This window comes from Anser brachyrhynchus (genome assembly GCF_964034855.1).
Source record: "Anser brachyrhynchus genome assembly, chromosome: 10".
NCBI classification, from domain to species: Eukaryota; Metazoa; Chordata; class Aves; order Anseriformes; family Anatidae; genus Anser; species Anser brachyrhynchus.
The window spans coordinates 23049694-23062029 of NC_137705.1; the positions used below are offsets into that span (position 1 = coordinate 23049694).

A 12336-nucleotide genomic window follows, 5' to 3' on the forward strand; every position below is an offset into this window, starting at 1 on the left:
CCCCACAGACCCTGAAGGCTTTCCAAGGGGGAAAAAACAGGATGGGATTAACATCTGATTGGTCTTTCAGGCACACTGAAGCGCAGCCAAAACAGCGTTCCTATCTGTAATTCAAGGAGACGTTAGATGATAAGAAGAGATTGTGTCGAGGAAGTACTTTTTCCAGACAGTACATGGGTTCTCTAAGTAATTCAGTAAGAATCTGTCACTAGATAGCAAACTAATTTCAAGGACGTAGCCTAAATAAGAGGATATGAAGTGATAGTTTTATATCTTGAGGACACTCTGCTCTGTGGGACACCTTTTATATTACCTCCTTAACCTCACAACAGTTTCATATACACATATAATCTCTTGTATCCTCTAAGAGCTACCTAAGTTATAGTTTGAACTCTTTGCAGTAATAAGATTTTTACTGTGTGCCAAACTGGAACCCTAACTCAACTGACGATCCCAAATTGGTATTAGAAATAAACTGCAGCACGAAGATAGGGCTACTATTTTACCACTCATCTCACAGCACTCAAGACTTGCTGGAGTCTAGATTCAAAGAAATTTAGCAGACACATTTGTCTCCAGACTCCAAATCCTGTTCTGGAGAAAGAAACCTTCACCAAGAGCTGTGCAATTTTCACAACCCAGGCAGCTACTGATTAATATTTAATTTTCCTCTTGCAAAAGAAAAAAAAAATCGAAGAAAGTTTCACAATTTGACTTTTGAAGCCCTCAGAACTTCTCTCAGTGTTAAATATTCTCAATAGTTATACATCTTCACTTATCTTTAATAACACTATAGCCCTGTGCATATGTTTACATTAAACCTGTAAGCTCATTAGTTAAAAAGCATGTAACATTATCGAACTTTGTCTATCCTGTTTTTACTGAAAGCAGGTGATCATTGTAAAACATTCTCAGCTACTTAAGCATATCTAGTACTGTAGACAGAAACATCAAACAAAGCACTGGAACCCGGCCCACTGCATTACACTGAAACACAGCATGGTAACTGGAAGCGGTCTGGGTTATAAAACAGAATCTGAGGGTTATATGGATTAAAGGATGTTATACTCACAGCTAGCATTTCTGTAAAGAAGAAAAGGCTCATGGAGCTGAAACTCCAAGTCTTTATTTACTGGTTCAACCAGGTTGTGCATGTTCAGTCGATTCACTATTGTAAAACCATGGTAAGGAGAAGCCGACCTATTGTTTTAATTAAAATAAAAGCATGGATTAATACCTTGATCAACATATACAAACAATTTTCTGAAACACAGTTATGTATTAATCCTCAAATCTCCATTACTTTATGAACTAAAGCTTTAGCAGTCCTGAACATCTAATAGGTGTTCTTCTACGCCATTTCTTGGCGAGCCAACTCATTTCAATTTAAAATCATGCTTACCTCAACTATGGTTAGGATTAGTGTTACAGTTCTGAACTGCTGAATCAAAGATATGCCTCAAAAAAAAAACCACAAAACTATTCAAAAAACCTAGGGCAGGCCCAGGATTAATTTTCAAATGTATTTAATACTTCAAATAAGACAGCTTTGAAGCTTTTTAGAATCTTTAGTTAGAGAAGAAAAAACATCAAACCATACTATTCAGCAACACTGACCTTACTGCAAATAGGTGTGACAATAAAAAAAAAAGATGGCTTAAGTAACAGGAAATTCACTTAGAGCGGAACCAGAAGCAGTAATTTCTTCCTAAAGGGATACTCTGAAAATAAAGATTTTACCCAGTGTCTTCAAAGTAGTTACTAAAATATTTACAATTGTACTGCTTAGTGAAAGAATTTTTAATATCCACATATTTGGTAGACACCATGTGGAAAAAGGAAGCAGCAAGTAAGCAAGCACACACTGGAAATTCAAGACGGTTTTGTTTCAGGTCTATTTTCTCTGCATGAATGTCATGTCAGCATACTGAGCTGTGCCCGTAAGCACTCATATAATCAACAAAGCAGCATGATGAAGGCCTTTGGGGGAAGAGGAGGCTTGTTTTAGCTCATTCATTATCTGAGAAAAATAACTAGCTAAGCAAAGGCACTAGGGTAAAGAAACTGATATAATTAGCTAGTAAGCGTTAACGTTTTTATAGCAACATGGACACCTTTAAACAAAGTCCAGCAACAAAACCTGCCAAGAGTTTCTACGGAGGTGGCAAACAGTCCTTACTGTCACAAGTTACTCGTTTAATGCTCTTAACAGACCTTTGTGAAATAATCAGAAACTTTTTGTTTAGTTTGTTTTAGTTTGGTTGGTTTTCTTACACTGTATTTCCAAACTTGGAGCTCAAGCAAAGTTAACAGCAAAAGTTGACTTGTATTCCTTTACAGTGCCAAGATGACAACAGTTGGAATAACCCAGTCCCTGACAGTCTGTTTCAGGATGGGTTGATTAAGTCTGCATTATTCACACTTCTTACATTAAACAGAGCGTTATTTCATTGTTAAATTTCTGATATGCTGGCAACTTAAAACTTAAATCCATGACTGGTTTTGCTGCTTCCATCAAGAATATCAGTCCCTTTTCCCCATTCCACATAATTGGGAATTCCTTTCATTATTTTAACGAGGAAATCAAGTAGCCCCCAAGTGACTTAAGTGACATCACCCATTTTTAGAACTAGACAGGATATGACAGAAGTTAAGAACATTATTTAATTTGATTTGAAATGCATATTGTTTTCATGATCAACTTTATGTATTTTAGGAGACATGGGGTGGCTATGCATTTATCGACCCCAATACATTAACAAATGTTATTGTTATCAACCAAATAAGACTAATAAACTAGGTTTTTGTGTGGATACATACGTAGCATTTATCAGGCCCTAAGATTTTTCAGCAGTATTTCTGTGTTTTCAATGGGGTTATTCACTCATGCGCAGAGTTTATTCTTCCCAAAGTAAGCACACGTATGTTAACAGCTGGACAAATAAGTAATTATGAACTCTATGCAATAAATCCAGTACGGAGCTGCACATGTAGCCACCTCCTTTGTTTTCTTTGTAGCGAAAAAGAAAACACAAAAATAACCCTTACCTTTTGTACACAAATAAGGTACCTTCTATATCAGTTTTCTCCTACAAAAGAGAGCAGATGTGTTTAAGAAATATACTTGCTCACAGAGATAGCTTTTATAAAACATTCTAATTACAAAGACTATTTGCATTTTTTTTTTTTAAGATAAGGATATTGTCATCTGTTATTTTCTGGCACTACTTATTTTTTCTTAGGGAAGTTCAGAAATTAAACCCACTTCCAGAGGATTTCCTTCGTGCTGTTAACTTACTGCTGTGATATAACGTATCCCACAACTGTCTGATGCTCAGCTTCACCAGCCAGAGCTGCACAGCTTTCTCACAACTCCCATTTTAAATAAGGACTACACTTTATTACCTACAAATAGTTTTTTCACAGTTGTCACTTAAAACGAGTAGAGTGCCAGCACACAAAACAACAAAACAACCTAACTACGTGCCCCAGCTCTGTTTCGTACTTTAATTTTCCAAGTAGCCCTCACCATATGCTTGTGGGTCTCCAGCACAGCTCCAGCGCTGCCCACAGCACCGAACTTCCACACGCTCACATCTCGCGGTTCTATGACCAAACTACAGCAGGCAGGGACAGCCCGAAGGAGGCACAGGACAGCTCTAAACCTAAATCAGGCTTTTTCCTTAAACTGTACCTTCAGAGACACCTTTTTACTGTAGGACAGGCAGCCATACGCAAACCACTGAGAACAACCAGCTGAGGTGAAAGCTATATTTTAACGCAGCGACAAGTATTACTCCCCAAACCCCACTGCTCCCGAATTAGGGCTACGAACAACAAATCACACTTAAAAAAGTGAGAGCTGGAGCAGCCACCAGGTGCCCAAGAACCCTCCAGCCCCACAGCACCGATACGACAACGAGGGCCCGGCCGGGCGCGAGGGGACAGCCCCTGCCCCGCTGCCAGTCACTTACCCACTCGTTGGCCTTGGGGCTGAAGCTGTAGAGCGCTACCTGGCCGGTCACGTCGGCGATGCTGGTGATGTAGGGGTCGTGGCGCTGCAGGGCCGCCAGGCTGATCTCCTGCCCCGCCCGGCCCGCCGCCGCCTCCATCTTGGGGCCCGGCCCGAAGCGGCCGCGCAGTGTCACGGCGCGCCTGTCCCCGCCGCCCGCCGGAACGCTGAGCCCCGCGCCTGCCGTTCCGCCCCGCCTCACAGCGCACGCCGCCGCCCTACCTTACTTAAAAAAAAAAAAAAGAAAAAAGGAAAAAAAAAAAAAAAGAAAGAAATGTTCTCTTGACTGCACTGCGGGACTGCTGCCCTCAGATTGTCCTGGTCACTTGGTGAAATGGCCAGTGGTGGAAGGGTAAAGGCAGTGCTGACCATGAGACAACGCTGACTCTACTGCTGTGAGGCGAAAGGGCACGGCCTGTGTAAAAATAAACGAAGATCTTGAAGTATTGCTTTTCAAGATTGAAAATTCAGATTCAGCTGTCACCTGAATTTGGTGGGTATCTTCCATCTTCCCATACGTCTGTCCAAACACAGTGGACGTTTCTGTTATCCAACATTTTCAGTTTCCTTCCGAATTGTCTCTCCGCATCTGGGCATGTCATGAAGAGAAATAGCTTCTTTGTTTCTCAGGACCAGATCAAGCTAAAGATCTGTGTATTGCTTACATTGTAAGAAGTAATTATGTTTTTGCCATAATTTATTTCCTGACATGAGTGGTACAAAGGCTTCAGAGTTTGCCGCAGGCTGGCCTGTGACATGCTGTGAGCTGGGTCCCAGGACAGAGGAGTCACCTCCCAGGATTTTGGGGCCAATGTTGATTGTTCCCCTAGGTTCCCCCTGCCTCAGAGGTGGCAGATGTGCCTGCGGCGTGTCTGTCTCCTGTGCTGCTAAGGGAGCAGACGGTGCGGTCAGGGCTGCGACTACACAGTGCGGTGTGTAGTTCCTCAGACTCTGCCTCCGTGGTTCTACCCACCCCCTGCACATAACTCACATGTTCGTCATTATCTGGTATCTGGTTCACACTCTGCAGTGGGATATGGAATTTTCAATACTTCAGAAGAATTTTGGAATTAAATACTTTGTTTTTCTAAGGTATGGATTTTAGGAAAAAGAAAGTACAACATACATATGAACGAGACATGAAGGAATTCCAAAATAAAATCATATTTGTAAAATTTTGTGAAATCTGCCAGGAAAAACAAAACAAACAAAAACAAACAAACAAAAACTTAAGGCTAGCAAACTTAAATAAAACTATGTTTGTGGCAAGCTTATGACCCTTCTGAGAATGTAAGGAATTTCCTTTACGCTTTGTATTACCACAGATCATGTTGTTCTCCATTGCAGGTGGACATACTTCTGATTTTAATACAATTAGCTTTACAGTTTAATCCTCCCCCCAAAAGGCAGACGTTTCATGCAAAAGCATAAGCAAGGATCCAGCAGTTGTGTGGCTCCATAAAAAGTCTTCCTGACAAGCAGCAGAAAGGCCAAGTTCCAGTAAGATACCAATTTATTTATTTATTTAAAAGTAAAGCTTTTTGGAGTGAACATTAATTTACCTGTTTCAATGTCAAAACAGCTCTAGCATAAAGTAAAAAGACATTTCATATACATAAAAAAGGTAATCTGTACACAAAATCCCATGTACCTTCATAATGTAACTTACTCCTGAATCCCAAAACCTAACTACCTGTCAAAAAATCATAAAAAGCATAGACAACGTCATAGAGAGCTCCATAAATCTTCCATTCCTTGAGTCCTTCCTGTTTTGTCACAAGGGGGGTCCAATCTAATTGACAAAATTTGGGGTTTTATTGGTTCTGTTGGTAAATTGTGAAAACCCATTTCCATAAAGGGCAAAAAATGACACTTAATATGATGTGAAAAATACTTTGCAATAAAATAGCTAGTTACTATTCAGTAACACTCCAAATTAGGTAACAACAGTATGAAGAAGTTCATGTTTAAAAGCAATCTTTTAAAAGACATTCTAAGGGCTCAAATGAAGCAAACAAAATGACAAAAACTTTTTAAACAGTTGGTTTTAAATGGCATCTGAAACACCTGCACCAAGCTGTTCCTTTCTTCAAGACTACTATAAGCAAAGGTATTTTTTAAAGTAAAAAACTTCCTGACAAGGGCAGCTTTCTGCTGTGCCAGATCTTAAGTGTGAAAACTCCTTGGCTGCATCTTGAATTAAAAGTGAAACATGAGGAGCATTGATTAAAAAAAAAAAAAAGAAGCTGTGTTTTCCAGTTATGGGTTGCTTTCCTCCTTTATCTGCTAATTCCTGTTCTTCATTTTAGTGAATTTATTCTCTCTGACCTTCTTCACTGTTGTTGCCTTGGAATAATATATTTTATATCAGAAATGAGTCATATGACCTGCCATCTGCTTCATCAACCTTGAAGTACACTGAAACACACAGTATACTAAGACTCAAGCTGTGACCTCTGTAAACTGAAATGTTAGTTGTATCCATTCAGGCTTGTTCCTTGATTATTGTATATTGCAAATTTCTTTGTCCTCCTCTAAAGCTATGCAGCAGCTACTGCTGGGGAAAAGTTCGTCCATTGCTCTCTGTTTCTGGTTCTTGCACTGTACCAGACAGAAGTGGGATGCTGTACATACTGCCCTTTTGATGTTCGCTCTGTGAGTGGGACAGATTCCATTTGTGTTTCAACAAGTGAAGAGAACATTATGTTCTGTATTTCAGTTATTCAGCTGAGGTTTTGTAGGACATAATATGATGATTTATTACCCTCTGTACTGTTATCTACTTGATATGTGTTAAGATAGGTGAAATAATAAAGACCCTCTTTTACCCCTTCAGATGCTTGTGACAGCATGGCTGGGTCTTTCCACTGATGTCTGCTTTGCTGTTTGCAGTTGTACTAACTCTTTTATCTGGCCCTTGTTTTTCACACAGCAAATTACTTACGTATATTCAAAGCTTATTTGGGCTCCTTTCAAACTTCATACAGAAAAAATGTTCTTCAGTCTGCAATACCTTTGTTTATCCCCTGTTAGCTGAATATCATCAGGAAAGAATATATTGCTGATGTTATGATGATGGAGAAATGCAGACAGCATTCCCAGTCACTGCATTTGCCGTTACTGCTAAAAGTTGAATTAGGGTCCAGTGGATTCCAGAAAACCTGAGTGACTCACAGAGCTAGTGTTCTGTCATCCTCACTGTTTTCCACGTGAAGCAATTGTCAGAAGTTTCTGGTACCATGAGATATTTTGCAAATGGCACACTTTTTATTGATTTGCTTGCTGATTTCCTTGAATTTCAATAGCAGGTAATTCTTATTTATTAGTAATTGCATTGGTATTTATGCCTTAAATTTCAGTGATAATAGCTGTTATTCAACAGAATTCATTTATCTGGGCTTAGTTCTCGCTAGGGTAAATTGCCCTGATGATGTCTTCCTTAATCAATAACTTACCAGACTTTTATTTTGCAGTTTAATTCCCTAGACAAGCCTGCAAGCCTTATTTTGTGTGTGGGGTTGTTTTTTGTGTGTGTGTGTGTATTTGTGAGAGATGTCAGTTTCTAGGTGTTAAAGTGGTTAAAACAAGGGGAGAGGATGCTAGAATTTTGATAGGTCTGCCATTTTGTTTGAAAAATCATTTTATTTCACAAGAAGCGTTACTTGGACATTTTTATTTGCTTATTATTTATTACAGTGTTTTCAGTTCATCTTCAGTTGCATTGTTTGCCCTACTGTGAAGGCACACTTGATCTTTGCCATTAGTGAGGCTGACAGTTCCTGGCATTCAGTCTCATTACTATACTTTACTGTACAAATAATTCTTCATGGGATGATTCTCCAGTCTGATAAAGGATAACCGAACACGGCTACAGTTGGAGATAAAGACCTCTCTCTTTGTAAATGAGATCTGTAAAAATTGTACTTTCTGAGGATTAGCACAGAAACGGGCTTTTATGGTACTCACCAGCAGTTTATGCAGTTTTTATGTACATAAAGAAAATTTTCTTTTCTGGCAATCGTTCTGCAGTGCTGAGCGAATTACAAGCCTTTCATAAGTTTTCCAATTTGCAGTATGTTCTTTCTGCACTAATGTTGCATCCATAGGTACTTTATTGAAAATTCATGGTCATAGATATTTATTTTTAGCTATGAAAAATCTATTCCCACCTTTAGAGGAAGGTTTTCTAAATGGTTACACATTACAGCGTTATAGGGTAGCAGCATTTTTTTTTCTGCTAATTCTGCAGTATCCCTTGGTCACCAGATCCATTTCCTTTTATCCTTCTTCCCTTGGTTACAAAACTAAACTTGTTAAAGAAGTCATTTCTCCACACCTACTGGCAAAAGGACAGAATGAAATCTGGTTAATGTGCCTCAGAAGTCATTAGGCTGGGTCCCTAACAATTCCAGTCAGTGGGAATCGTTAAGCAATATAACATGTTATTGAAGGTTGTTACAGTGTTTTCTTCACTGTTGTGTTTTAAGATCAGATGATATAGTATCTGCCAGGGTTGATTCTTACATACTCAGTTCTTACATCTGTACAGAGCCTTATAATTAAGTTAATTATTCAATTGTGCTATCATATCATTTCTGTCCTGCCTTTCTCAGGAGGTTTGTATCCCTTCCCTTCTGCCATGTCAATTGCTTATGTCAGATTTATGAAATAAGCCAACTTTATGTTTCTACAATTCTCCACACCAAAAGTGACAGTTTCTGGCCTAGGTTTTGTCAACAGGGTTTTTTTTGACTGTGTGACTACATCTGCAAATGCAGTGTGGATGGACAAAGCATAGTGATAATCTAAACAGTTAAAATCTGTGCAATTGCTTGATGTGTAAATCTACTCCTCTTTCTGGATTGTCATTTCAAAGTGACAAGGTAGAGGAAAACGGTGCTTGGACTCCAGACTTACTCAGATGTAGGTATGGGATTTTTACTATTCCTGTGCTGTACCTAAAACCGGGATAATATATAACAATTTTGTAGGGTATCTGAGTTTCCCAGATCTTGCAGTACTGAAATCTGATTTTAACTCTAAATTACCTTGGTCTCATTTTGTCATGTAATAGTATCGGTCATGATTCTGTAACAGAAATGGATGATATTTTCTTTCTTTTTTTTTCTTCTTCCTTTTTTTTTTTTCTTCTCCTTGTGCAATTGGCAAAATGGTCTAGCAAATCTGAAGCAGGAACCATAAAAAACAACTGTGAATTACTAAAATAATATAATTTAATAAAGTACAAGTAAAATGATATAAAAAACGTTCAGTCACCTATGAGTTCACTACCATTTTGGACGTGATTGTCACCAACAGTTTTCGTCCTTATAACAGATGCTAAAAAAACATGAAGCAGAGAGAGGGGAATAAATTACAATTACAATTCAGTAAAACTAAGAGAATGAAAATACTCAATTCCATTTATACAGAAAAGCTGTTCCCACAACAACAGTGTAAGAGGTTGAAATAGGTCACAGGCAGCCCTCCTTACATTGCTCAAGAACATTAGAAGGATTAATCATTTATGGATTATCTCCTAGAAACAATGATCTGGCGCAGACAGGTAATCCAATCTCCTCTATCTTTCTAACCTGGTTTGCCGTTTCACAGGGGATTGTGCAAGGGTGGCAATTTTTTCTAGGAAGACATTGTCTGCCTGCCAGCTTGAAACATGTAAATTGCTGGAATTTGCATCAAAAATATGACAGCTCTTCTCTGACAAAGGTAGGTAGTGAAACTAGATTGGTAAAACTAAATTTTTTTAACTAGAGCATGGAAGTTTGGCTTAGAAATTTTATCGTTTTCACCTTTAGTTATGATATGTCACTGAATAGAGTAAAGAGAGAATTTTGTCATTGACATCAATAAGAACTATAGAGAAAATGTTTCTGGGACTCTGTATTTTGCATAAATGTCTGGTAATCTTTTCTTCCAGACTAAATTTGTCCAAAAATTTATATACATCTTACTTTTGAATACAAACCTTTCAACGATCACAGCCTCTATAACTACATTAGAAGTAGGTATATAGCCTTGCTTTTATTGATTTGTATGTTTAACGTAATATGTAGGGATTTGAACACATCTCTAGCCAGTGGTGTCATATTTTATCCAATGATAGGTGCAGGGCCTGCTGCTGAATATATTAGAACTATACTAATTTCATTAATGGAAATGAACTCTATTGCAAATCTCCACTGGGGCAAATTAGCAATTGGACAAGAATATTGCAGAAGGAAAGGTGCACCATCAGGGATTCTCTATTGCTCATTTCATTTTACATGTAGTTTCTGTTTTATTGGTATAATAACATTATGGAAAACAATATGCAATTACTATCGCAAGGCACAGAGTAGCCTGTTCCAAGTTTTCTTGTCCAGATTACAGACTGCACAGATCAAAACCCAACAATTAGATTAGCAAGGTTCTGTTTTGTAGAGAACTGAGAAATACAGCAGGAATAATTGTGCATCAGTAGTAGATGCCTTAAGCCTTGAGCAATCTACTTTAGCAGAACAAAGTCAGTTTTTAAACTCAATTTAACATCATTTTTTAAATTATTGAGTTATTGAACTTAAATGTACTGTGTCAGTTTTATAGCATTACCACGTGCTTACATTTTTGTTTTATTGTAGCCATCCTACTATATTCTTTAAGGTTCTTGAGCCTCTTTGAACATCTCTGTGTACCTACCCCTTTAAAACAGATTATCATGCAAATCTTAAAATGTGGGTTTACATTCTTTTTAATCTCAGAAGCCTTGCTGTAAAATAGCAAATCAGAAGTTCCTTTTTAATGTTTTTAGCTGGTCCTCTTAGAAAATATACATGTATTAGAGCAATTGGCTTTAAAATAAGTTAGTTATATTTTTAAGACGAAATGTATGTATTTCAAAGGGTTTTTCTTGATGTGGTACAGTAATAAGAAAGAATATGCAACAAAATTTTGAGAGTAAGTAGCTTTTAGAGCTTTTCAGACATGACTGGGAACAAATATAACACAAAACAGCCTGGTGATTTGGGCTTGTTTTGGTGCTACTTAGATTGTCCAGTGCCAGAGGAATGGGAATCGGTAAACCTATGTTTGGGTCAAACCAGTGTCATTTTGTACACTATTAAACAAGTTCAGCTCTCTGCACCTTTGTTTTCCCATCATAGAACGAGTATCATGGCTTTACTCATCACTGTTCTTTTCACTGAAATACTTTTCTGAAGGGTGATATGAACGGTAGGTGTGAGGAGGATGCTTCCAGGGGAGAATACTTTCTGGGACGGGCTGGTGGCTGCTGGTCCATCGCAGGGCCTGGTCGGAAGGTGAGGGCAGCAGCTGCTTGACTGCTGGGATCCTAATGCGCTCACAGCAAGGAGCCGTGTCAGCGTTTTCAGCCTCTTTGCTCTGTTGGGGTGGTTTCGTCAGGCCCCTCACTGCCCTCTGTGCCTGCCTGCATGCTGGCATTGGGCTGCTGACTGAGAGACACATGTGTAACCATGCACGTAAGGCACAGAGTCATTTAACACTCAGTGTAAGCACACGTACCTCCTGCTTGTCTCTCGAGACTGTATAATGCCCGGGACAGTTCAGTGACATAACCATGTGGACTTAATGTCCATCCTGTGACGTGTTCTGCCCATAGCAGTTGCAGCCAGGAACACAGGTTTCAGAAACATGTTCCTGCCTAGAACCAAAAGGCTGGGGCCAAGCCACCCAGCGTGGGCCTGCAGCCTGCTGCCGGGGAGGGTGGCAGGGAGTCTGCACCTTCCTGGAGCTGCGGTGGGAGGCTAGGTGAGGAGGAGTCATCTACTGGCAAAAAGGAAGCTTAATTACATCGTGACTAAGTAAATTAACTGGATGAGGTCCTAACTTCTTATTTGGCTTCTTTTCACCAGTCAAGTTCTGGCTAACAGAGGATTCCTTTGCCATAGTCAGTCAGAAGAAAGCCATAAAGCTGCCTGCTGAAGATCCTGTAGGGATCCCCATAGTTCAGATGCACCAGGCATGGCAGAGGAAGGAATTTCAGGAGGAAAGCGTTAAGTTTTCCTGTGCTGTGGAAGTTTGCAGCCAAACTGTGGCACAGAGCTAAGCACAGGAAACTGCTTAGTTCAGGCAGGCCTGTGGTGGGAGTGCAATTTCAGCCTTTAGTTTTGGGACCTTGTGTCCTTGACTCTGGTGCTAGAAAATGAGTGATCAGATACTAGTGGATTATTTAAGAACAAAAGCAGTAACATCTTCTTTAAATAATTTCAGGTGGGTCCTGTGTAGTCATGTGTGTAAGCAAAATGACAGTCACATAGTGAAATATTTTCTACAAGATATGGAGTACA

General features: G+C 39.2%; 2 protein-coding genes across 3 annotated transcripts in view; one reads left to right on the top strand and one right to left on the bottom strand.

Annotated features, from left to right (window-relative positions):
- The window catches only part of DCP1A (decapping mRNA 1A), a 35753-nt gene extending 31538 nt beyond the window's left edge, over nt 1-4215 (bottom strand). For both annotated transcript variants that reach the window (XM_080606398.1, XM_080606397.1), the window contains exons 1-3: nt 3975-4215; nt 3049-3089; nt 1073-1200 (exon numbers count right to left, since the gene is read on the bottom strand). In XM_080606398.1, coding sequence (XP_080462524.1) covers nt 1073-1200; nt 3049-3089; nt 3975-4112 — 307 coding nt within the window. In that variant the 5' untranslated portion in view covers nt 4113-4215. The remainder of the gene's footprint in view (nt 1-1072; nt 1201-3048; nt 3090-3974) is intronic.
- An 857-nt stretch (nt 4216-5072) lies between these two features.
- CACNA1D (calcium voltage-gated channel subunit alpha1 D) overlaps nt 5073-12336 on the top strand; it is a 211258-nt gene continuing 203994 nt past the window's right edge. Inside the window, exon 1 of the mRNA XM_080606375.1 lies at nt 5073-5512. The gene's annotated coding sequence lies outside the window, so the exon portion shown is untranslated. The remainder of the gene's footprint in view (nt 5513-12336) is intronic.